The following is a 27,511-nucleotide window of genomic DNA, read 5'->3' as shown; positions in this document are numbered from 1 at the left end:
GTATGAGATACTACCACCACCTGTATATGTGCTTATCACTGTCTCGTGACTTTTGTTACCTCGGTATATAGTGCCATATGGTAATTGCTTGATTGAAAAAGTGTAAGTGTAAAAAAATTACCGATTTCATTTTCCAGTAGAGTCATGGCTATAAGAAGATAATGATAACCAATAACCAATTTACAGTAGGTGTGGTCCTGTACTTCAGTAGCTGTGGTCCTGTATTGCCTCATTCCTGTACTTATTTGTTACTCCTCTAATAAGAAAGCATCATTGTGAAACAGTATTATACAAGTATTCACTCTCAAGTATGACAGATGGTTCCATTATTAGTTAGTTACTGAGTTGGTTGCATGTGCCATTAATCAATTGCACAGTATGGTAGCCATTATGATGTAGAACGTGTTAATTAGATCATTATGGACTACTTTACAGTTGAAGATATAAGCCCTGTTAGTCCTGTGTGTGGATGTAAAACAGGCTTTTAGCTACTAAAAGTAGTTTTGTTACCAAGTCGCCTTGAAACACTATTGGTTTTCTGTCATCATGTACAGTTTTGTTAGTTCTCTATGTTATCTGTTCACATAAAGTTTGAGAACGTGACATCTTATGACAGTTTATTGTTACAATTGTTTTCCGTGCATTAATAGTAGCTGTATTGCAGGGGCTGGTGGTGTGTTAGCTGTATTCTGGCAAGGGCTTATCCCTTGAACTTTTAAGCCTTGAAATGGCTTTTCTCATAGTACTTTCTTTCCTCTTTTTTTCCTTTTATTGCTTAATTTTATGGTCAGTTGCCCTTCCGGATACCCCAGTCATTAAGATAACCTGTGGGAGGGCAGTTGTGTCCACCATTTGTCTGTGAATTGTCTAATCTTTATTCTGTGTGTTGTCATATTTTAACTATTCGTGTATCATATTCTCTGAGGTGGAATTTGGGGCCCAGCCTAGCATTTGCCTAAAACTACATGGGCAACCATATCCAGGCTGACCCATGATAATTAATCTGCCGTGCTGATTTGATCTAGGTCTGGCTCACCTCCTTGGTTTTCAAGCTAACACACTGTGCATTACGCATTATGGTATATGGTCAGGTTTGCTTTTGTCATAGTATCATTACACAGTTTCATTCATTTAAATATTGAGTTCTTAAGTGATTTTTTAAATAGTGTCCCATCAGCATGATGTCATAACTTGTTAATTATGGTAAGTATTACTATTTCAATTTCTTTAAAATGAACCAGATGACTGAATAAAATTAGGCGAAGAGTGAGTACTACATGGAAAGTTGGTATGCTATAGTGGGTTCTACATGTCTTTTTGCTTTCTTTAATGAAACTTTTATCTCGCTTTGCAAATAACAAAAATGCTTTACTCACTTTTTATGCGCTATAACATTTTTAAAAATTTTGTTTTACTGCTAGATATTGTTTCAAATTAATTTAATTTCACTTGTGTATAATACTCAGTTTTTGGATATGTATAAAATGTACTTTCATGCAATTACAAACTACCATTTACTCCAGTGTAGCCCTTAGCTCTTCAGAAGCTTGCTATATCTTACATAGTATTCATTGCAGAATGTTACGGTTATCTGTTGCTGTCTGATGTCACCATCCATCTACCAGATTGTACATGAAACCACAACACCAGAAGAATCCAGTGACTTAATATATATTTGTATCATTTGTTATTTTATCTTTATGAAAATTGTTTGTATAATGATTCATTTCCTATTTCTGTTTAGTGTGTTTCTTGTCTTATTTGTGTTTTTATCTTGAAGCAGTTGTTTCATTGTGTGTCTTAAATTTTACAGTAGTGTTTCAGGTTATGTTCAGCAAATTAACTTTGTGTCTATATCTTATTTTTATTTTACAACAGGCAATTAGTACCAGAGATTTTACTGTGATTCCTAGAACAGATTTGATGTTTTCCAGTTCTTTGCATAATTTAAGATTCATGTCACATGACAATAGACTCTATCCTCCAATGTAATGATGGTGGGGTTTTGATTTGGGTTCTGTTAAGTTCTCCACTGGAATGATCATTCCTTTTCGTTGTACTGAGCAACACTTGCATACAAAGGATTTTGTAGACATTCAACTCCTGAACTGTGTGTATTATGCAGCATTGTGTAAACCAGGAAACTTAAACTAAAAATTTATAGTTTATTGACTTTTGATTATCAGGAAAGAGTGGAACTTGCATAAAATAAAATGTGATGAAATAAGTATCACCATTTGATAGGAAAAAACCGACACCAATTTAATGACAACTTATATTATTGTGCCAAATTTAGATATAAACGTCAGGATACCATATTTTGGCACTGTACTGAACAGCTATTTTGTTCTTCATGCTCCTGTAAAACTTTTCTGCAGTATCTTGCAAGTAATCCATAAAATGTTAAATTACTACACTTGTGTATTTTATTAAGTTTGGTCTTCATACATTGACCTATACTTCTGAATTTTGTAGTTGACCAGTTATATTATAGAAATTTTCTTCTGTAATAAGATCACTAAACAGTTATTACACACTGAGTAATGTACTGATCATCAGTGTGATATGCTAAACAACCTTTGATCAGTTTATCAGACAGAGTTGTCTCATAAATTAAAGACAGCAGTTACATTTTTATTTGTAACAAACAGATAAATAATTCATGACATAGAATCTTATGTAATGATAGAACATTTTGATGGAAAGTGACATGAACTTGCAGGTGGCCTGCCATTTTAGCTGCAACAACAACAACACAAAAATTGCCATAATCAATTTACTTTCACTCTAATTTCTTGTCAGACCTGCAAAAGAGTTATATCACTGCTTTCTGCTGTTCTGGAACATAGAAATATCATAATTTCATGAAAAAAGTTGATGCCTGTATCTTAAGTGATTAATGAAGTTGTGAAATGAAATGTCATGTGGCTAGGGCCTCCCGTCAGGTAGACCGGTCGCCTGCTGCTAGTCTTTTTTTAGGTGATGCCACTTTGGTGACTTGCGTGTCGATGGGGATGATAGGATGATGAAGACAAAACAACACTCAGTCCCTAAGCAGAGAAAATCTCTGACTCAGCCGGAAATCGAAGCTGTTCCCCTTAACTTGGCATTCTGCCATGCTGACTACTCAGCTATCGAGGCAGACGAAGTTGTAAAAACACAACAGTCCATTTTTTTGTGAGCCCTTGGTCAATATTTGTCTACATGAGAAGAAATTTCAAATATCTGTGATTGAAAAGTCATTTGCTGTAAAAAAAAGTTTGATGCATCACCCTGTATAAATTTTATTAAAAATTAAACCACCAAACAAAGTAAAATATGTGCAAGGCATACATATTAAAATGTACAACCATTTATAACAGGCACAGTACTCTCATCAGCAAATTCTCAGACAAGAGTCCACGGGCAAAGATAAAAAGTAAATAAGTTTAGATAAGTATGAATAATAAGTATTCTTATATTTGTTTGGTGTCTCAGTCAGCCATCTCATAATCAGAGGAAATCATTGCACAGGCTCTAATTTTCTATTGTCCCTTGGTCATTTTGTTGATTGAAGTATGTGGTGAAGATTATCAGTGTTAGTCATTTGATTTTGAGTCAGTGTTCAGTGTGTAACCTTATTTGATAAATGGCCACAGTTCTTTCCTTTGTGTCTAAGTGGCACATATCACTACAGCATCAAAGGTGGTAGAGTTGCTTTGCACAGTGTCAGTAATTCTCATGAAGGAGTGGCTGCAAAGCATGATGATTATAATTTTAAGGCAGAGCACTTTCTATGCTACATCTGTTGTATACAGGCTTCCACAGTGAATATCACACACACACACACACACACACACACACACACACACACACACACACAGAGAGAGAGAGAGAGAGAGAGAGAGAGAGAGAGAGAGAGGGGGATTTAAATAACAAAACCTGAATTTATTTAACATTGAGAGTAGCCTTTAATGAGTGTAAGCCCTGCAGACATTACAAAGAGCAATGTTTTGGAAACTCACATAAGGTTCAAGAATTTTGAAATGTATTTTGGCAGACAATTTGATCTCTCCAACATTTGTTCAAGTAATTTTCTGTCACTTATCAGCATTGTCCTTGCATAATACCTTTGACAACATGACTAATTATCTTCATTAGGTGCTACCCGAGACTGCCCATCGAATGGAACGGGTCCAGAATTTATACCTATGCTCTTCCCCCTCCATACAAGATTCCAGGCATTCAGTCTGCACTCTGCTTCTCCTTGCAGCCTCTGTAGTCATTCTTTTTTCAGTCTGAAGTGCCCATCTATGGGCTGATATTCTTATTTTGGTAAGTGGATAGAACACACACATGATGTTGAGCTTCCTGAGAATCTTGCTGATTTTGGCAGAAAAAGATCCTGAATAGGGCAGATGTATCACAGTTTTTGCCTTATCTTGCTCCTCTTCTGGCAGTGTGTGGTGGAGTAGTTTGTTGAAGGGTCTTCTGAATCGGTTAGGTTGTGAATCCATTCTTGGAAAACACTGATCATACATGTTCTGTTTCTGCTGCCAAACTATCTATGTGTGGCAAGGTGTGTGCCTTGTGGACCAATTTCTTCAAAACTTTGTTCTTATGCACTTTGTGGTAACAACTGCTGGCTTGCAGATACAAATCAGTGTGTGTAGGTTTGCGATACATACTGCGGCCAAACAAGCCATCTACCTTCCTCTTGACAGGTATGTCCAGAAAAAGCAACTGACCATCCTTTTCCAGTCCTATGGTGAACTTAATATTTGGGTGATGTGAGTTCAGGTGTTCCAGAAACTCCTCGAGCCTCTGTACCATGAGGCCAGATCACAAAGGGATCAACCACACACCTGAAGAAGCATGTGGGTTTGTTCTAGCTATCTCTAAGAGACTCTTGGAAGACAGCAGCATAGTGATGTTGGCAGTAGGCTGATGAGTGCAGGATGATGAGAAAGTGTGTCAACTTATGGGGCACCCTGCATGCAGACTTTTTCAATATGCCCCTACAGTCAAAGGAGACAAGACGACCAGGACTCTCATGAAGGAAACTGGCTTGTCTGACAAGGTCATTAAGCAACTATGTACAATCAAGGGTATCCAAAAGTATACAAAGAGTGTGTGTCACTTCTCCCAATTGTCAGCAACATTGACACATAAATGTACCAAACAGTTAAGTACTGGAAGAAACTGCTGTTCTCATATGCGGGGAAGTGTATTCACCACATCCACAACTTGCAGTACGTCTTGCAATGTCTCATGCAACTACATATCACAGTATCAAATTTAATATGTCAGTTCTGATGTGGTATCCCTGTTCACTAGGGTGCCACTAAAAGACTCATTGGAACTGATTGCAGAAAAATTTGACATTGCTCTGTTGGGTCTGTTCAGGCATATACTGACCTCAGTTGATTTTCAGTATGGGGCCAATATTATGAAAAGGTGTAGCCATGGGTATACCTTTGTCTCCAGTGGTTACCAATTTGTTCATGGAGAGATTTGAAGATGAGGCATTAAAGACAGCTTGATACAAAACCACATGCTTCTTCAGGTATGTGGACAATACCTTTGTGATCTCACCTCATTTTATAGATAGGTTAAATGAGTTTCTGGAACATCTGAACACAGGCTTTCCAAATATTAAGTTCACCATTGAGTTGGAAAAGGATGGTCAGCTATTGTTTCTGGATGTACTTGTCAAAACGGAGAGCAAGTGGCTCCTTTGGGCAGAGTGTGTATGGCAAACCTACCCACACTGATTTTTACCTGCATGCCAGCATCTATCACTGCCCACTGCAAAAGTTCTGAGTTGTGGAGACATTAGTCCACAGGGCAACAACCCATTTGGAATCTATTTCTGCCCAAATCAGCAGGATTACCAGAAAGCTCTACATCAAGGGTTTGTTCTGTCCACTTAACAAAATAAGATGGCTACTGGGAAATGTGAGACAACCTGGGACAACAAAAACCAAGAATTTATAATATACCTTGCCAATATGGCATGTAACTCATTGACCAAACAACTAGGACAGTGGACATCAGATGCAAAGAACATCAGAGGCACACCTGACTAAGATAGGCAACTGAGTCAGCCATTGCCAAGCACTGTCTGGAAATCAGTCATTCCATGAACTTTGATGAAATAAAGGTTCTGTCACAGACCCCCAGATACTGGGACAGTGTTATAAGAGAGTCTATGGAGACAAAGGTAACAGAAAACCTCATGAATTTTGATACTGGGTACCAACTCAGTAGAGCCTGGAATCCTGCACCAGAATTGCTGAAACACAATGGGTGCAGCACCAGAACTTCACAAAAAGAAGAACTGAGGGTATGGACATGAGAAACAAGCACCAGATAAGAGCACCATGCACACCGTACTGAAGGTGGAGCGTCACAGCATGCTCCTAGAGGGAGAGGACCACAAAGAGAACAGCTAGAACTGCACTGGACCAAAAAGAGAATGCCAGTGTGTAGATGGGTGAGCGAGATGAAAGACGAAACACCAGTATTTGGCCTGGCATGCTAGACTGAAGAGGGAATGCCTAAGAACATTTCTAGTTGGAGTAGACCACAGAGACAACACCTGGAACTACAGAAGAGCATAAACAAAATGTCAGCCCACAGACAGGCACCCTGGACCAAAAATGGAACACCTAAGGATGCTGCTAGTGGAGTGAAGCATAGTTGGAACACTTGGAACCTACTATGGTGGGAAAGGAGTATATATATATATATATATATATATATATATATATATATATATATATATATATATATATATACTGGATCTGTTCCACTCGACCAGTATTAGGTAGCACCAGATGAAGATAACAAGTCACATTATTGAAATATCATGCAAGAATGATGCTGATATCCACCAGAATACCCAACACTTCAAGATGCCACTTGTTCACGTAGTATGGGACTACAGTTATTATGTTTAGGAATTACCATTACCAATATTGACAAAAAGCACGTTTTAACAAATATTTTGTGGTCAGAAAATTGATCATATTATGTGTAACCATGAATTACATATGTTAATTTTCAGTGGAGGACACATACAGAAACTGTTACAGAAATTAAAAACTAATCACTGACTTGTGATACATCAGCTTCTTCTGACATACTTTATGTCAAAATAGGTCACAGGTGAACTGCCAGGTGTCAGTGTGCAACAGTCATTGTGCCCGTTGGACACTGACATCCAATAGTTCACCAATGAACTGTTTTGATGTAATCATGGACTTGTTCTAATGGGTTGTGTCCCTTTGAGATTAACCTATGGTAAGCAGGAAATTTTAGTAACCTACTAAGTATATGGGACTGTTATACGAATGATGATGAGGCATGATTCTATAGAGAGGTGGCATATCCACATTTAAAAAATACTTATTAATTAATTGAAAAAAAATTACTTTTGTGGGCTATGGTATGGACCTCCACGCTAGTTGTATCTCTCACCAACTGCTAAATAAAAAGATGTTACACAAAGATGCACTGGAAATATTTAGCTATTCACTGATTGGTAAAATGTTACACTAGACAGAAAAATTTAAATGCTATGTTCCACTCTATATCTGTTAATTGTTTTACTTCTCACTTCCAGCAAAAGTTATTGATTGCATCATTTGCTCTGAATATTAAACAGAAATTGACTTGGAAAAAATAAAGAAAATTTTCCAAGTCTGCTGGAATTTATATGAAGTTCTCTATTTATTCTGACATATAACAAATTAAACACTCCTGGTGATTTAGTGATAAATAGTTTAATAGTGTGCTGGTAGTTACAGGACCATCATGAAGTACAATTACTTGTAGGACTATGACTTAAAGACTAATAAAATCATCAAAATTTTATATAAATTTAGTTTTAATAATTTAGTTTTAATCGCTTTTTAGTGTTAGGGATTTGGAAAAGTTAGAAGATAACTCATATTGCATCATAATTATAAGGTCAAAGATTAACAATATTCTCAAGCTTCCACTGTGTCAAATGATTAGATTTCCATGAGTGTTTGGTGAATTACTCTTTGTTCATTGTCATTTGGTACTGACTCCCATGAAGTTAATGGCCATGTCATTATATAGCCTCAATTGCTTGATTCCATGCTGTAGTGAGCTGCAAGCTACCATCTTTATTGAGGTTTTAATGCAATATTTTTAATGTCAATTGCATATTTTGTTAAACTATACCAGAAATGACAGATATCTTGCAAGAAATAATTCTGTGCCCACTTTGCAAAGCATATTCTGCCACAATTCATTTCTTAGGATGGCAGAGGTTGACTCATCTTTCATATTCTATTCAGCACTGCTGTAAGTGTTCATTTTCTACCTGACCTAATAGTAACCACACTCATGACGTATCTTACATATGTCAAGCACTGTAACTCCTATGCCATCCTTCTCAGGCCTCATAGCTTGTTATATTTTGATGGGAATTTAAAGACTGATTTGATGTTGTGTTGCTTCAAGAATCTGCTAACCTTCCCTGTCACTGAGTCACAAAATGGTAAAAATGCAAGATTATTGCTCTCTTGCTTGGTAGAGTCCTGCTGGCTGGTCCACTTGAAATCGGCTGTGAAATCTGGCAGTGGTTGTAACTCTTTCTGTGGAGCAGTTTTTGTAGATGGCTTAGTTCTTGTGGCAGATTTTTTGGCGTGGGGGATGACTTTTTCTTGATGCAGTAGAGTGCTTAAGACAGTATTATTTTGTACCAGATGGTAGTGCATGGGTAAATGTCCTGTATACATTCTGACCTTCAGAATCATATTTGTAAGTTGAAGAGTGAGTAATGAAGAATCTCATCCCTCAGAGACACACCACACACATACATTATACAGTGTAAGTGACCCACCACCGCTTCACACGGATAACACATTGTCTATAGCCAGACAACTTGTCTGGCATAGCAGCATTTTCGTTTATGGACAAGTGCATAGAGTTATGATTAAAATTCAGAGTACAAAATTAGATAACTGAATGTCATCACTTTCATATAACTTACCACAATTTGCCTATCAATATGAGCTGGGCATCAAGGGTGCCACACTGCCACAGCTGCTCATTTGCCAGTGAGGTAGTCACTGGCCTGCTTTTTGCCCTACACTGGCTATAAGAGCCACCCAGTGCTGGAACTCACTGCCAAGTCCTGCTCCTGCCACTGCTGGTGGCGCAGTAGGTCACACCTCCCATCACTGCCATGAGAGATCACTCAAACGCCAATTAAATATGGAACATATAACATTCATGACTCCAGAAAATTTGAAGGCTCCATTGCCAATCCACTGTGAGTATCAAAACCTGTACAGAAGTCCCTGAGGAAGATGATCCATACATACAGGCAGAAAAATGTATATATGGGAGAAGAATTATGTATAGATGTGTAGATCCTGGTAATAATAATTTCGTGTGTCTCAGTGGCCTGAAGTAAGTGTTTAAGTTGGGCATCAATTGGCAATTTGTGTGTCCCTGACCAGCTATCCAATTGGGAAAATGGGGAAATGTAACCCACAGCTAACTGTGGAATCCATACCACATTTTGTTTTTGACATCTCCACATCATTGAGCAACCTGGGATATGATCTTGCAACCTTTCAGTTTCCAGGTTAACTGCTAGCTGTCATGGCCAGCACAGGTTTCACTCAAGCTCCACTGCTCTGTATAGTTACAACAGCTGTACCACTCGGTGATAATGGTATCATTTTCAAAATTATTGGGGTCTTTAATTCATCGTAGTTCAGAAAATTTCCATGAAATATTTATGAAGTTATATACATAAACCTTCCTCTTGAATCAGTCTAAACTGGATCAAAGTTATTTGGGTCTTTAATTCACCATAGTTCAGCAAATTTCCATGAAATATTGATGAAGTTATATACGCAAACGTTCCTCACAAATCAGTTTATCATTCAGTCAAAACAGGATCAAAATCCTTACTGTAGTTCCTGAGATTAGCCTCAACATACAGACAGAAATTGAACATACAGGCAGAAATTGGAACATGGGTACAGACTGAACTTGGGACACCGGACTTCAATTTATATATGTTAGTTAATTAGTCAGTTATGTGTTCCATTGATCAATTCCACAGTAACTGCTATGATGTGTAATGTGTCAAGTGCACAACAAATACACATATGAATCAAGGTTCTTTTTTTTGTTTAAAAAAAAATTCTTAATTTTTTTTATTATCTATCCCATTTCATTAAATGACACAAAATGCAAGGAGTTGTCAAGGAGACATGATTTCAGTTTATTTTTGAAACTATTATGTCTGTCAGACTATTATGTCTGTCTGGTAATTTATCAGAAAGTTTCACAGCAGCATATGTAAAGAAGATGCCTCAACTATGTATGTAGGAGTCACCTCTTTGACTTATCATCTACAACGCTGAGATGAGGACCTATGCTCTAGTAAAACATCTGGCTTGTCTTATTACTTCAAGTGTTCATGACTGTGCACATGACATCAAGAATGTGGATGATTACTGCATGTCAGTCAGTTACCACATGACAAAGCTGAATAGTATTCAGTTGAAAGCTCACAAAAATTTAACCACTTCATGCAACATTGTTGAAAGATCGTACATTTTTGTACTGTGGCTGTTGTCTGAAAGTTTGCACCTGCTTGAGTTGAGGGAGTGAAGAAACATTAAAACTCATTAAGATAGATACATGAGTGGTTTAGAATCAGTATGCATGAACAGGGGATGAGCATAATATTAATGACTTAAAAATAGTCAGAATAATTATGATAAAAAAAATAGCCTTAAGCTTGAAGTGGCAGATGAACTGTTCAGGTGAAAGCAGTATTGTAAAAATGAGTAAAAAATGTGATCAGGCTGTCTTTGTGTTTACATATCAGTCACTATCAATGAGGTTTCTTACTAAAGTTAACAAGTGATATTAAATTATTGTATTTTGAGAAATAACTGTTTCAAAATGTTTAATAAAAAGAAAGTCCTCAATTATTTTTTTATTTCTTTGTTCTGATTATTATAGTGTTTTGAATTGGTAATATACCACCCTCATGTGACTCAAATTCAAATGGTTGTTGTAGTTTTATCACAGGAATGTTTCAGTTTCTTTAATTCTAATTTAGGCTTATATTCTGAAGCTTTTGTTGTTTTATATATTTGTCAGTACATATTTTGAATGCAGCCTGTGTTATACCTTTTTTTACAGTGTTGCAGTGTATAATTACACATGTCATGATATATTCAGTGGATGTTGTTGGTTTGTATGCGTTTATTTCAATGTTTTGATATCTTTCTTTTCAGGTTTACTAAGTAAACTGTTCCTTTTCATTTTCAGTAAAGGCAGTATTAGAATTTTCAGATAAGCTATATTCATCTGGGAGATTATCACCAAATAGTTGTACTTACTTATTTCGTAATTTTACTCTTGCTATAAATTTGGTTGTTATTTTCCATAGGAAAATGTTAATTCATAAAAATGAATCAGTAGTAACAAGTAAGATAAAATTTAAAACTCAAATACGCTTCTTTGTGATTATCAAAGCTAATATGAAAGGTTCTCAAGTGTCTGGAGCTTGAAATACTGACACAACTTTCCATATAATTTATAGGAATAAGAGTATGAACCAGTAGCAGATTACTATAGGACAAACACGTCTGGTTCATACTCATTAACAGAACAATCTTTCATGCTGTTTTTTTTTTTCATATCATGATGAGTGCCAGCAATATTAATGAAATATATTTATATGGAAAACTGTTGAAACTGGCAGGTGTCACAGTCAGTGGGGGTGGGGGGTGGGGGGTTTGAGGGGGGGGGGGGAGCTGTGCTCAGGAAATCTATAAACTGCACATGAACACATGAATAATGATGTTCATGACAGCTACATTTTATGATTAATCAGTTTCTGTCACATATTTTCAGTCTGGCAAGAGTATAACCTGGTCCTGATTTTGTATAATTTTATTACAAATCAGTGAAAATGAACACTGTGGAAACAATAATAACTGTGTTTTGTACTCTAATCCTTAAATGTTTGCTGACTGATTTAAATATGTTCCATAATATATGACAATTCCTAAGATCATAAAAATATTCTGAAAATGTGTTCGATATTAAGAGTTAATCACATTACTTTAAATTATTTATGACTGTCAGGTGTTGGAAGGCAGCTGGTAACATTTTTAATCTTGCAAAGATCATGAAAATTAATACAATACACATAAAATAGAGACAAATAAGGAGTAGATGTATTATGAGGAAGGAAAATAAAATTTATTTGTGGACTTCTCAAGTAATAATAGAACATCATAGAGGTCAATTAAAGACTTGCAATGAAAGATTAGATCCAAAATATTTCAGAAAATCTTGTAGGTCATCTGAGTATTAAACAACTTGGCAACCTTAAAACATGTTTCAAATTTAAATATTAAACAGTGTTGATAGTAAAGCAACTGAAAAATTTGAAAATTTTAATTCATTGCTCACAAGTTTAATATAGCAATGATGTATACAGGATGAAAGATACAGATGGGAATCAACATGTGGTTTGAAATCAACATGCATTTTGCTGGCCACAAATGTAAAAATAACAACAGTATCTCATTTGCTTAAGAAAATTATACTATACGTAATTAACACAGTTTAATTTCCAAGACACCTGTATGTACAGTGAAGGAAACTGATATGAAGGTAACAATAAGGAAGTTCATACAATATTTTTCTATCATTTCACAGCACTATAAACAAAAATATAAGTATTTTGCATATCTTTTCATATTTTACAAAATACACAAATATCGGAGGTGGTAGGAAAGTTTCTCTATCTTCTATTTTTTGCCTGATTATAAGCAAATGAAAACTATCACTAATTTTCAGTTCTCCCTGTATAACATTAAACTCTTTTCTTTCTTGAACTTTCAGAAAAGCCTTCAGTCCTGTGGGACTATCTTGCTGGAACTGATGTAGTATTTGTTTGTTTCTTTCTTTCCTTTTTCATTCTGTTTCTCTGTTTTGTTTATTTCTATCTGTCATTCTTTTCTTCTCAGAAAAACTAGTCAGGAAGCAAAAATTGCTCCCAGAAATGTGAAATTTTAGAGTTCTATTGTCAACTTCCTTAAAAAAAAGAACTCATAAAATAGTCCGTTTAGGTTCCTTTCTCAATATAGGCGATGAAGCACCTGTACCTGAGGATGGAATCAAGCCAACCTTCACAGAGAGACCTGTAATAACGCAGTCAGAAGATGGTGCAAAAGTTACATTCGAGTGCCGACTTGTAGGAGACCCAAAACCTACTATAACATGGTAAGTGTAATCGCACAACATTTCATATACAATACTGTGTTACTATTATACAAAGTCTTCAGAGATCTGAATTTATTTTTTGAGATAAATATCATTATTGTATTGGGTATCATATCCTTGAAAACACTTTGTCAAATGGATTATTATTTTTTAAATGTTTAATGCCAATTTCTTTGGAATCGTTTGTGTACTGGAAAATGAGATTGCAGCTTGAAACCTAGATTGTACAAAAATAATAAAGTTTTGTGAAACATGGAAAAAAATGTTTCACTTAGCACATACAATATAGTGTGTTTCACCAAGCACTCAGTTGAATCAATTAAAAAAACCACACACACAGTGAAAATATGATTTCCAAAAAAAGGAAATGTGAACATAATGACTACATATAAAGGAACATGAATTTAAAGCTGTTGCAATCATGAAAAGTCAGACCTAAGAAATGTGATTATTCACATGCTGTTCCAAGATATGATGCCATTTCAACATGTTTTATCCCCATTTTAATTGTCATTTGGAACATAATTTCAGTAGTACTATTCTTAGTGGGTTTATTTGATTTTCAGTTACTGTCTGTAATTGACAAATAGGGAGTTATTTAATTGTATGTGCTTCCTACTTTTCGCTTATAACTGCCTCTTCTAACCACCACTTCCAACAGCTGTTATCTTTGTTTAAAATACTCCACTTTTTAGTCCCTGGATGTAGTAGCACGCACAATCTAATTCTCCTTTCCTCCTCTACCACAAGTACCATTTGTAATACCACCCACAAACAACAGAGGGAATATCAAACTCTGCGTAGAACAGTTCCAAGCCAAATCCCAAAGACATTGTTTTCCTCCTCCCTGAAATCATCCTTTCAAGTATCCCAGGAATTACTCACTTCCAGCATTGCCTCTCAACCAAGACCTGACACAGTACAGATTTATTGCAACCTTCATGGTGTGAACTCATGATGAAGAAGAACCACCCCACTTTCTGCAACAGCAACAGCATAACCCCTTTCCCCAACTCAAACTAACCTCACCTTGTAGAGCAATCTTCCTAACTGAAGCCCACATCCAAACCTCAGCCCATACTAAACCAACTAATAAACAACATTACCTACACTTTGATAATGGTCACCCCTTCCACATGAAAAAGTTCCTTTGCTACAGTGTAGACATCCACAGCAATGTACCTGTTCCTCCACTGAATACCCCAATACCTTCACTGAAAACCTCTCCCAGGCATTCCTCTCCCACAGTTACTCCAAAGATCTTATTCACTTATAAATCTCCTGGATAGTACACTTCTTTCGCCCTTTATCTAATACAGTGTCCACTTCCAGAAAAACCAGTAATACCCCACTCCCTCTTGTGATTCAGTAACATCCTGGCCTTAAATGCTTCAGCATATTAGTCTACCAAGGTTATGAATTTCTCAAGTCAAGCCCTGAAATGAGATCCTCACTGCCGGTATCCTCCCACACCACTCATTGTTACCTTCTGTCACCCTTCCAATCTTCAAAACATCCTAGCCAAACCATATGACTTTCCCAAACCATTATCCCTAGCCTAAAGTTCCTACCTCTGCAATCCTTCCTATTGTAAATTGTCCCCCACACACTCAGTCACTACCATCTGCTCTAGCCCCACAACTGATAAATACTACAATATCAAAGGCAGGACAACTTTCAAAACCACACATGTAATAACTTGTAACTAACCTGCCTCAATTGCACACCATTTTGTATGGGAATGACCGCTACTAACCTGGCTGAGTGCATCATTGGGCATAGAGAAACTGTCTGTATTGCAAATACCTAGTACCCAGTTGTTGAAAATTCTTTTCAGTTTCACTAGAGGGATGCGAGTGCCTGCTAAATCACACAGACTATTTCCCTAAACTCCAGAAATGGGGACATGTCTTCTACCATATCCTTGCATTGACATACTTCTATAGGTCACATCTGTTAACGCATCCCCACTACCTGGTTTATCATTATTGTTTGTGCATATATTCAGTTCTCTTTCTCTAACCTATCTTTACTCCACTGTCCTCATCTCTCCTGGACTTAAAGTGACACAGTGCTTACTAATGTGTCATCTTTGACCTACTCTGTGTAACATTTTCCCCTTCATCTTAGTCTACCGCACACTCACTACAGATTGGTCCCCCTGATCCTGGAGTCTGAGTAAGCTGCCCTTCCCCTTTCAATTTCTGCAACCTATTCCTCTGTTCTCCGTGAGGAAGGAACTGGCTCCTGAAGGTAAGCATTTACCAGAGATTCGGCCTCATAAAATTTTTTGACACCTACATGTTTTAATGAGTGATATATGTTTTTATGCTTGTGATCAAAAATTTGCAATTGATTTACTGACAATCCACATGGATTGTCTGTGGTATGTGGAATGACATTGATGAATACTATCCTCATTAGGAACAGCAATATACTGCTGCTACAATGTATGAGAAATTTTGACCTTTGTAGTGCTTACTACATAAATCGGCATGGGCAACCTTATGTGATCTGGGGGCCTTATTCAAATACTTTAACTCAAAGGCTGTATTGTCACGGCATGACAAAAGTCCATAAAGTCAAAACTATAGCATCTGTGACTTCAGTGTTTATGAGGTAACACACATATATGAATTACACCCCTTTCTTGATGTGCCATGTCAACAAATTATGCGTCAAATCTCTTGTTTTCTAGAAAACTTTTATTTTAGGTCCACACGGAATTTCTTCTATGGGCTGAATTGAATACAGTTGCAGGCCAGATATGGTCCTTGGGCTGCCAGTTGCCCACCCATGGCATAGATGAGTGATAAAATGCCCCTATTTACTTGTGCCTCCAGTTACTCTTTCTCCTGTGCCTGTGTTACCTAAAATTTTAATATGCTATTTGTTAATGCAAATCTCAAAGTTTTGGTGTCGTAGAATATTTGTTTCATGAACCTTATTTGTTTTGTATTAAAGGTACCATGGCAAGAAAATGATAAAGGAAGCTGGGAGATATAAGATGTCTCTTGTACAAGATCAGAAACTATATTATTTAGCCAGGTTAGAAATTAGTTCAGTGGAAACTGAAGATGGTGGTGAATACAAAGCTGTAGCAAAAAACAAACTTGGTGAAGGTACTGCTTCCATAAATTTGAATTTTGAAGGAGGTGATAAACCGAAGTAAGTATATTATTGACAGACACGCAAACTTCATAAAAGAATAACCCTTATTTTTGCACACATTAACTGATAATTATATTTTTTAGTTACAAGACAATGCTTTCTTACTGCTCTCTTGTATTTTAAAGCTGAATATGCTTCCTTGTTCTCTTACACTTATATTTCTTTACTACAGAAGAAATAAAGTGAACTAATGAACTAATTTGCCTGTGTGAAACTTTATTCAAAAAGCTTCCACTTCAAGCTAGCATGTAAAGTTACACATAGTGCTAAAAATTATACAGAGTGGCTGAAACTAAACTGACCTGAAAAGTATTTTTAGCATTTTGTGATAATAAAACTTAAAGAGCTTAGCAACAACTGCATGTACATTAATTGTGACTATTTTCAGCACCTCCTGTAGGAGGACTTTTCTCCTGTCATTAAGTAGGGTAACTTCCTTCATGTCAGATTGGTATTTATTTTGGCCAACCTGTGTCATCATAGGGGGAGCTGTAATCATCATAACAGCTTTAATAGATTATTCAATGCATCACATTTAAATCTGGCATATCACTAGTGTATTCTTAACAAAGCACAAATTTAGCCTGTGGTGTCACTGCTGATGAGTGTAATTGTTTCTTTTGCACTTAAATTTCTTTCCCCAAACAACTTGGCACATTTTAACATTCCTGTCGATATGAACTTTTAAAAATTCAACTTACATGTGTGACTTAAAAAATGGAAACAACTTGGAAATTATTTTTCGAGGTAATAAATTTCTTCAATCATCTTCTTTTGTGCTACAATTAGTCCTTAACCAGCATCATTTTCATGAGCTAATAGTTCATATGATCCAGAGGAATGTCCATATACAAAGTAAATAAACCACTGTATGTGGCATCCAGAAGCTACAGACATTTTTTTCCCATTGAGACAGCTGCATTCAGTTTCTGTTGCTGCAACACGTTACAATAAGAGCTATGGGAATCATACATCTACACAAGAGTTGCTCTATACACAGCTATTAACATAATATATAAATCAAATTTGGAATGTGATATATGGTTAATATCTGGCAAAAATTAATTTAACACTTATTAGGTATGATTAAAAATTAAAATTTATAGTAAATTTATGCTCTACTGATGGTAACCTTGTTATTGTGTGTACCTTACACACTAAATAATCACTTAAATCAGTAAGAGCAATGCAGTGAACAAATATCAGCCAATAAAAAAATAGGAGGAAGCTATAGTCTCACTATTTTGTCTCTTTTGGTGCTTTTAGCCACTAGTCCAAACATGTTTTTTTTTTCTGTAACTGAGCTTTCTTTTTCTGAATATTTTCCTATCACCGTTTGTTTTATGCCTCACTAATATGTGCCTTACTTTTGCTTTATTGGTGTTTTTTTTAAATTCATTCTTAATTAGCTGTTCACATTTCTTCAACATTGTATTCAGAATCATAACATTTTATAACCACAAGATCAATACTTAATGAGTAATGTGTAATTCTCACATTTCAAAGGACCAAACAGGTGGTCTCATGGTCTAACCAATGAACTGATTTTTTAAAGTTTTCATAAATTGTAAGAAATATGTTCCACCTGCTACCGAGAGTTTAGTTCTCCGCCACCAATGAGTATGGTTTGTCAAGTCCTGTGATAAAGAATTGTGAGGCTTTTATGAATTTTATGATGCATGATCACTCATCTGTGTGCAAACGTATATTTTGCAATCATTTTCAGTCTTATATTTTGACCATCATCTGAAACTTGTGTAAATAGTAAACAAGCAAATATATGATAGCTGTACATACATACATACATGAGGCAGTGCCTTGCTAATCAGTAAGCACTTCCATAAAATTGGCATTAGTTGTGCTTTTATTTCCCCATAAATGATTTCAGAAACAGATGATGAATTGTAAATGTTACAGTGTAAAATCTAAGGGATTATTAAACACACAAAATAGAATATATATGAGCCAAACATTGCCAAGCATAATGTAGTGTACAGTATTGCAATACATAGATAATGATTGACTTTTTAATCTAAAACTTGTTGCCAAATAAACATTTGCTATATAGCTGAATGATTGTGCATCATGAAATTCTGAAAATTTCTTACTGTTTTGGATCACCTACTGTCTTATTACCTTGTAAGTCTTTTCAATCCAGTCTTCTATTACTTTCTTATGCTCTCTATGGTAATAAAAGTTGATTAAACTGATGAATTCTGCTATTAGTGATAATTTTTTTTAACATTGAAATATTATAAAAATTGATTGTGCACTTCATAACTGTTCTTTACCATCTACTAAGAGAAAAAATGTTAAGTTCACAAGATAGTAAGCTACCTTCCATGTGTCTGACAATGTACTATACCATGAACATTCATCACTAACCAAACTGCAATATTTGAAATCTCAAACTGGTTAGCTATTTCAAAGTTTGGAATTTTGCATTCCCTTTTCGTTCATGACAGTTAATCTGTAGATGACTAAGGAGGTCCGATACTTCAAGCTTACTTATTTTATCCACAAATGCAAATTTTTCACTGTTATAAGTATTGTGTAACATATGTACAATGCCATTCAGTTTTAATTTAAAGCACTGTACTAGCATCAAATATCTTTAGGGTCATACTGCATCTGAAATAAATTGTACAGTTGCAAATATTATTCTTCACCACATGTTGTTAATTTTATTGCACATATATTTAACTGCACTTCCATCTTATGCTAAGTGCTATAAACAGAATATTGTCATGTAACTGAAGTGGTGAATCCTGTGGACCACAATTTTGTAAAAGACATAAGCATGGCTGGAAGTTCTTGTTGAATTTTTCTAGCATTCATATGAAGAGTCACTTGCTGTCTTGCACAACTCTTTCATGTTTAGCATGTTGGTTTTGACAAGAATTATGATATTTCACCAATAAACTACACAATGAATATTCATCTGGCTGCACTACAGTCCAATGCTAACAAGGAACCCCTTGAGTGTGAAGTCGCAAATTCAGTCTTTGGTAAGGCTCATTTGGAAGTTTTGTGTTAACAACTATGGTGGGAAAAATATTAGCTGCTATGACTCACCATATGCATCTGGAGGGCAACAGAAAATAACTGTCTGGAAAGTGCAGAGATCAACCCTCCATGGGGTGTATGTATTACACTTCACAAAATGGACATGGTCAACATTCAAGAAATGTTCAAAACAAACCATTAACTTGCACCATGAACACCAAATGAAAAATGGCATGTCACAGTGATCACAAAGATTTGCACCATCAAGATCAAAGGCGAATTCCATGGGAATTACAAACCATGCAAGATGTTCAGCTAGGTATACAGTCTTGAAGAATGCATGTAGGATCATATTGGTGTAATGGGGTAACGAGAACTGATAGAATGTGATGGCATGCAACCGAATGCAAAACCGTCTCTCGTGGAGCATATTGTGAAATTGGCTGTCCCTTAAGGCATAGCTGCAGACAGTGCGATAATATGTTTTATAGTCATGGAAAAAACAACCATCCAGAGGCTGAATTTGTCCAGTGCTTCCAGATGGTATGAACTGCAATGTTACACACTTATCAGGAGCAATAGTTCATGCTAAAGGAGTATGATTTTTATACACAGACTAGGAATCAAACAGAAGCAAGTTATTTTGACCAACTATTGGACAAAATCAGTGCTCATACCGTCTAGTTGTATTTGACTTATGCCCATTTTCCCACTCTTGCTTGCTGTAATGTAAATATTCCATACTGCACTTGCAAGATCACTCACATGAAAAGGAATCATAGGGGACAGAGCACCTCCAACTTCTCACAGCACAATAAATAACTTTCCGGCCAATTTACATCCGGATTATTAGTCAACATAATTGTATATGAATGCATTAGGATATTGAAGTTAGTTGATCTTGAAACAACTCCCTTGGTACCTCTAATTTCCAGGGTTCCTGTCATCTGCATTTCCTCTTCAAATCCTAATTGATTTGAGTTGAAAACAAATTCTTTCCTGAACAGTTGGATATGTTTGTTTGTCTCATCTTCAAATTTTTAGGCCGATTCCATAGTTTGCTGTGCATCATCAAGTTGACACTTTGTTTAAAATTTCATTATCTTACATTTTACAGTTCTGTAACACTGTTTGAAGTTATGCAACCATCCACTGCTTCCCTTGAAATCACTGTAATCTGTTTTGCGTGCAATTTGACATGCATTATGTAGTAGGTCACTATCATGTACATTGTGTGAATTGTATCAAGCATCCTTCAAATCCGAAAACACCAGTTTTTATAACATGTGAGCCTTTTTCTGCCTTGAATCTCTGTAGTTTTTCTTATGTAGTACACATTCATACTGCTGCAGACTTATTCGAAATCTGTTCATAATTGTTTTTTTCTATGCTGTGAATGATCTTACGTGTACTAATTATGTTTAGTACTTGCTCCTCGGGCAACGGTTGGCTGTTACTGCATTTCACTGGAGATGGGACTTGTGGCTCCCTGTCCAAAAAGGATGATTAACTACATGGCTTGATAATAGTTTCAGTATCACTTTCACTTGTTAAGCACGTATCGTCATCATTACACTCCTCATATACATTGTCCGCACAGTGGAGCATATATGAAAGCACGCATTCCACTGATTCATCTTGCAGAAACACTAATATTTCATCTGTCACTTCTTTCTCATTCTGAAATTCCTTGGCTTCGTTTCTGATGAAATGGCAGCTTTGGAAAATGTTGTTGTAGATATAATGCAATGTTTGCTTTTTTTATCATTGCCATTGCTTTGCTTTATATCAACACCACTAGCACTGTAGCACTGTTGTTAGTTACTCATTGACTAAACAGTTCAACTATGCTCTGTAGTGTCATGCTGTGCCCACCATTGAATACCTCTGGTTCCATCCCCTGTTGTCATTAGCAGCCAGTATTGTGGTTGCACGGTAGACAATATGTGGGGCATTGAATGCCATAAAAATCATTGTCCTTTTGCGACCTTGCACTCAAGGGGTTCCTTGTAAGACAGATCTGAATTTTGCAGGGCTGTAACTCAGACATGAAATAAATGAACCTTACTTATTTATTAATGATTATTTAATTATTGTATATAACTGATACAGTGATTTTTTTCTGTGTATTAGCAGGCAGTGATTTTTCATGTTTTGCTTGAAAAGAGATAAATTTCAAGTTATTTAGTTGAGATACAGGTTTTCATTTTGGTGTGAAATATATCATTACTAATGTCAGGCATCTGAAATTTGTCAACAATTATATCAGCTATGCTTGCTATCTGATCATCAGCCAGATGAGTGGGTAAAGCAGTCATCCAAATATCTACTGAAAATGAAATGCATAATAACACAAATCAATATCCATAAATTTATTTCGTTGTCAATTATTCGTAAAACCATTGCAAAATTGGAGACTATTTTTCATCTTTAATAAATCATCTCTGCATGAGAATTTTACTTTTGCAATATCATAAAGCTTCATTCACTTGTTAATTTCTGTGTATTGCATCACAGAAAGTTAATTTTGCTGTTACTTTTATACTTAAAGTGCTTTCAATGCATCACATACAAATACATTTCTTTTGTTTTTATCAGGATTCCTGATGGAAAAGCTCCTCGTTTTCCAAAGAAACCAACAATACGTCAAGAGGGCGAAGTGTTAGTTATGGAATGCATATTAGAAGCAAATCCTGTTCCTGAGATAACTTGGTACCAAGGTTCCAAGATAATTTCAGATAGCAACCGTGTTCGCATGTCTCGGAAAGCTACAGGCAAAGACACATATCTGTTGACACTAGAAATTTCCGGTCCTACGAAGGAAGATGGTGGGAACTATCGGTGTAACGCCTTCAATAATTTTGGCGAGAGCAATGCAAATATTGCATTGAACTTCCAAGGTATGCTAACATATACATGAAGAAAATGACAGTGTACCAGAACAGTCAGCTTTACCAAACTCCTGTGTTACTGAGTACTGATAGTCTCTTCATTGTTTTTTAAATTTATTTACTATATTATTTTCATGGTATTCTGCTGTAACAGTTTTTAAATTGTTTCTTATGTTCAGTTGTCTTCATTAGAATGTGTCTGCATATTTTTAGTTACACATACTTTTCCAAAGTGAAATTTAATCTTGATAATGCCCTCCTTTTTCTAGTTTTCAGTTGATAATGTTCGCTCACCCCTGGATGCACTGCAAGAAGAAAAGAAGCCTGTTATTGAACCCAAAGTCCCCATTGCATGAGTTGTCCTCCCATTTCTCCTTGATGGTGTGTCAGACAGCTGGTATTCAGAAAACTCTTGTGTGACATCTAATCTTAAAATTTTCCCTCTTGTTCTGTGTATAAACTGTCCCGTGTATTCTGTTGTGCTTGCTGATTTTTTTGTGTGTTTTCAGCAGTTTACTACATTTATAGCTTATGCATCTAGTCAAATTTTCATGGGTTATGAACAATTGCCATTTACTTTATAGGTGGAGATGAAGGTGGATTTGCTCCTTCCTTCATAGAAAAGCCAAGAATTATTCCAAATGAAACTGGCACTCTCATCACAATGAGATGTAAATGTAAAGCAAAGCCAAAGCCTCAAGTTACTTGGTACCGTGGAACAACAGTTATCAAAGAATCATCTAAAATTAAGATACGGACTGTTGATAAAGAAGAAGATACCTATGAACTCACTCTGGAGATTAAGGTAAAGAATACTGGTATTAACTCGTTAATTGAGCAAACTGAGAAGATACCAAATTGTGACTTTTTTCTAGGCAGTGTTTGAGGACATCTGTGTTGAGAGGTTTTTATCAACAAACATAAAAACAGGGATAATAGAATAAAATTGACTTGGTAGGCATTGTGATTTCCCCAGCACAGCTGCTGTGAAATTGTTAGTAGAGCAACAGTTAATGAGTGTGAAGCAAGTGTGTGTAACCAAAGAGTATACTTTAAGGCACTGAAGTTTAAATTGGTATGAGCTCCAAATATGTCTGTAGCACTTACTGAAGAATAAATCAGTTCTCTTTAATCCAGCATCTTGACTTTTTCCTAAGTCTTATCATAAATCTGGTGTATCTATTAACTTAAGTTAGTGTGGATAACATCGTCAGTGGACAAACTAACAACACGTAGGAGTATATCAATGTTTTGCTTGTTCCTTGATCACAGTTAAATTTCCTTTTCTGATTGTTACCCAATTAATTTTTAGACCTATTCATTGCCACCAATAAAACCAGTTCTGAATTTAACTTTCGTGTTGCTTTCTAACATAATGACATGCGATATAATAGAGAACTGCTGTTAATGAAACTGCTTAACCAACAGATGATGTGTTGTAGTGTGAATTAGAAAGCTCATAGCTCATAACAATAGAGCAGTTTATTTTTGGAAAATACACTGCCGGAAAAAAAGTTGCAGTACTAAGAAGGAGCTGTGCGACATAAACGAAAATTGGTAGGCATGTTTCTACATCTGACAGATGATGTCTAATCAGATTTTGTACCAGTTGAATAAGAGTGGCATTAGTAGCACCACTATGAGGATGCAAATCAATGCTGGCCAAAGTGGCCGAGCGGTTCTAGGCGCTACAGTCTGGAACCACCTGACTGCTACGGACACAGGTTCGAATCCTGCCTCGGGCATGGATGTGTGTGATGTCCTTAGGTTAGTTAGGTTTAAGTAGTTCTAAGTTCTAGGGGACTGATGACCTCAGAAGTTAAGTCCCATAGTGCTCAGAGCCATTTGCAAATCAATTTTACTTTAAACGCACGATGTAATGGTTGTGAACATTCGTTACCCTTGAGACTGGACATGGTGAGTTGATGTTAGTGATGAATGCCTTTAAGGCACCAAAGATACCATTATCAACACCTCAATGAGTTTGAGTCAGCTTATGTAACAGGGCTGAAACTGGTAGTTCCTTCTGTGATATTGCAAAAATACTCTGCAGGAATGTAGCCACTGTACATGACTGCTGGCAGCAGTGGTCACAAGAATGTATGGTCGCAAAAAGACTGGACTCCCGAAGGCCACATGGCACTACCGAGAGGGAAGAGTGTCATGATCAGCAAAGGGCTCTGGCACATTGTACTCCAGCAGCAACTTGAGAAATAGTTGCCACCACAGAGACACAATGAACTGTTACAAATTGGTTACTTCAAGGATATCTCCGAGACAGTGCCCTGTCTACGTACATTCCACTGACCCCAAACCACCACCATTTGCGGCTTCAGTTGTGCCAAGTGAGAGCTCAAAGGAGATCATGATATAGGTCTGTTGTGTTTTATGGTGGAAGCTGGTTCTGTCTTGGTGCCAGTGATGGCCATGCGTTCGTTAGGAGCGGGCAGTTGAAGGCTTGCAACCAGACTGTCTGCATGCTAAACAGACTGGACCTACACCAGGAATTATGGAAGGGTGCAGTTTTGTATGACATCAGGAGCTCTGCTGTGGTTATCCCGTGCACCCTGACTGCAAAACAGTACATCAGTCTGGTGATTCGACCTATTGTGCTGCCATTTATGAACATTGAGCACATATGGGACATCATCAGACAACAACTCGAGCATCGTCCATGAACAGCATTAACCATCCCTGTGCTGACCAACCAAGAGCAATAGACATGCAACTGCCTACTACAAACTTACATCCAGCACCTGTACAACACAATGCATGCTTGTTTTCGTGCCTGCATTCAACATTCTGGCAATTACACTAGTTGTTAATGTACCAGCATTTCACTTTTGTAAAGGCTTATCCCCACTTACATTAATCTGTGATCTTTCAATGTTAATCACTTAAATATGTTACCTAGACAAATGTATTTCTAAAATTTCGTTACTGTACGTTAATTGTTTTTTGGTGGAATGTTTTTTTTTTTTTTTTTCCTGTCAGTGTACAAACCTCTCAGTCCATAATATGTAAACACTGAACAAAATTTCAAAATTTTGAGTCACTTGACAATAAAAAAAAGACATATTGTCACAAGAAATGCTGAAGTTATTATTGCAAAATGTCTGAATTATTGCCTGTTCTTATAACTTACACTGTCACTAACAAACAGTCAGAAAAAAAATCTTGATTCTGTAGCAAAAGTTTGAAGTATTCTAAGTGCTTAGCTTCATTTAAATGGATTGCAAGTAACTGTTTCAGAAATCTATATGGTAAATCCAGAAATAAACAACCAAGATACCAGTATATTAAAACTGGTCATAACTAAGAATGTGGGGAAGAAGTTGATGATGTAAAATTTATTGTATTAAAATTAGACAATAATTTAGGCTGGAATAGGTATGTTGTTTCTTGTAATGTTAATTAAATAGCTGTATGTTTATGGGATAAATATTATCAAGTGCTTCTGGCACCAACACAAGAAAAGTAACATACCATAACTGATACAGTGATTCCTGACTTTGAGTTGCCAGTCAGTAATTTTTCAGGTTTTTATCAGTTTGCTTGACAATAGACAAATTTACAATTACTTAGCTGAATTGCAGGTTTCATTTTTAGTTTGTTGCAAATAGAGATTATTTTCATTTGCCAGGAAATACTTCTGGATTGTAGACCACATCAAGTTGTAAGATGTAGCAAAGTTTCAGGCACTATTGTGAATTCCTTCATAGAGATACTCTGAAGACAAATAAATTTATTGCTCTGTAGCATTTATGTTATTATTATTATTATTATTATTATTACTGTTTGTACATTCAGCAAACCTATTTTTTCTATGTTCTTCTTTTTGTATCAGTGTCCCTGTTCATGTTGTCCCCTGTGATCCTTCCTAGGCAAATAATATTCTTAAGCCTGGCAAATTCCTTAAACTTTCATCTCTGTAATCTGAGGCAGTTCCTTGGGAAGTCATCTGTGACTTGGTGATAAGGAACATGTCATGTGAATGCAACGGATGGCAGTTGAGACCACTCATTGCTTAAATTTCCTTTTGTCCGAATGTTGATGTGATGAGTGTAATGGAAGCACAGCTACAATTTATTTCACTTTCTAACACACTAGTAATAACAGTTCAATCCAAGAACATTTTTTTGATAGGTTTCTTGGCAGACTGCCTGCCTCTGAACGCCACATGTTCCAGTGTCTCCGAAACACATTTTCTGGTACCCGGCAGCAGCTGTGTTGCTTCGCGCTCTTGCATTTTGTTGAAAATGCCTGTATAAAAAGTATAAAATGATTTATTGTTTTTGAGTAACATTCCACAAAAAAGTTGATGATTTGCATTGCACACTAGATAGCAAAAAATGGTTCAAATGGCTCTGAGCACTATGGGACTTAACATCTGTGGTCATTAGTCCCCTAGAACTTAGAAATACTTAAACCTAACTAACCTAAGGACATCACAAACATCCATGCCCGAGGCAGGATTCTGCAACTCGACGTGGCATGGACTCCACAACTCGTTGGAAGTCCGCTGCAGAAATATTGAGTCATGCTGCTCTATAGCATCCATAACTGTGAAAGTGTTGCCGCTGCGGGATTTTGTGCACTAACTGACCTCTCAAATGTGTCCCTCGGCGGGCAATCCGGATGGCCAAATACTTCGCTCCAAATGTCCAGAATTTTCTTCAAACCAGTTGCAAACAAGGGTGACCTGGTGACATGGCACATTGTCATCCGTAAAAATTCCAACCTTGTTTGGGAACATTAAGTTGATAAACGGCTGCAGATGGTCTCCAAATATAAGAGCATAACCATTTCCAGTCAATGATCGGTTCAGCTGGACCACAGGATCCAGTCCATTCCATGTAAACACAGACCACAGCATTGCGCAGTCGCCACCAGTTTGCACAGTGCCTTGATCACAACTCGAGTCCATGGCTTCGTTGGGTCTGCGCCACACTCGAACCCTACCATCAGCTCTTACCAACTGTAATCGGGACTATCTGACCAGGGCACGGTTTTACAGTAGTCTAGAGTCCAACCGATATGGTCACGAGCCCAGGAGAGGCGATGCTACCGTAGCCAAACATTTCGGCGCACTGACCTGATGGATACGTTCATCGCAAATCTGTTTCTCAAATTGATTGGCTGTCACTCATAATGGAATT

General features: G+C 36.5%; 1 protein-coding gene across 29 annotated transcripts in view; it reads left to right on the top strand.

Moving 5' to 3' along the window:
* Positions 1–27,511, top strand: part of LOC126248677 (twitchin) — a 523,948-nt gene that overhangs the window by 99,402 nt on the left and 397,035 nt on the right. For 23 of the 29 annotated variants that reach the window (XM_049949933.1, XM_049949932.1, XM_049949930.1 and 20 more), the window contains exons 6-9: positions 13,131–13,284; positions 16,249–16,452; positions 22,060–22,361; positions 22,937–23,157. In XM_049949933.1, the coding sequence (XP_049805890.1) occupies positions 13,131–13,284; positions 16,249–16,452; positions 22,060–22,361; positions 22,937–23,157 (881 nt within the window). The remainder of the gene's footprint in view (positions 1–13,130; positions 13,285–16,248; positions 16,453–22,059; positions 22,362–22,936; positions 23,158–27,511) is intronic. The other 6 variants (XM_049949939.1, XM_049949937.1, XM_049949936.1 and 3 more) reach the window with 2 other exon arrangements.

Source organism: Schistocerca nitens, chromosome 3, assembly GCF_023898315.1.
Source record: "Schistocerca nitens isolate TAMUIC-IGC-003100 chromosome 3, iqSchNite1.1, whole genome shotgun sequence".
Taxonomy (NCBI): Eukaryota; Metazoa; Arthropoda; class Insecta; order Orthoptera; family Acrididae; genus Schistocerca; species Schistocerca nitens.
The sequence above is the reverse complement of the archived record's forward strand: the minus strand, read 5'-3'. Positions and strand labels throughout refer to the sequence as shown.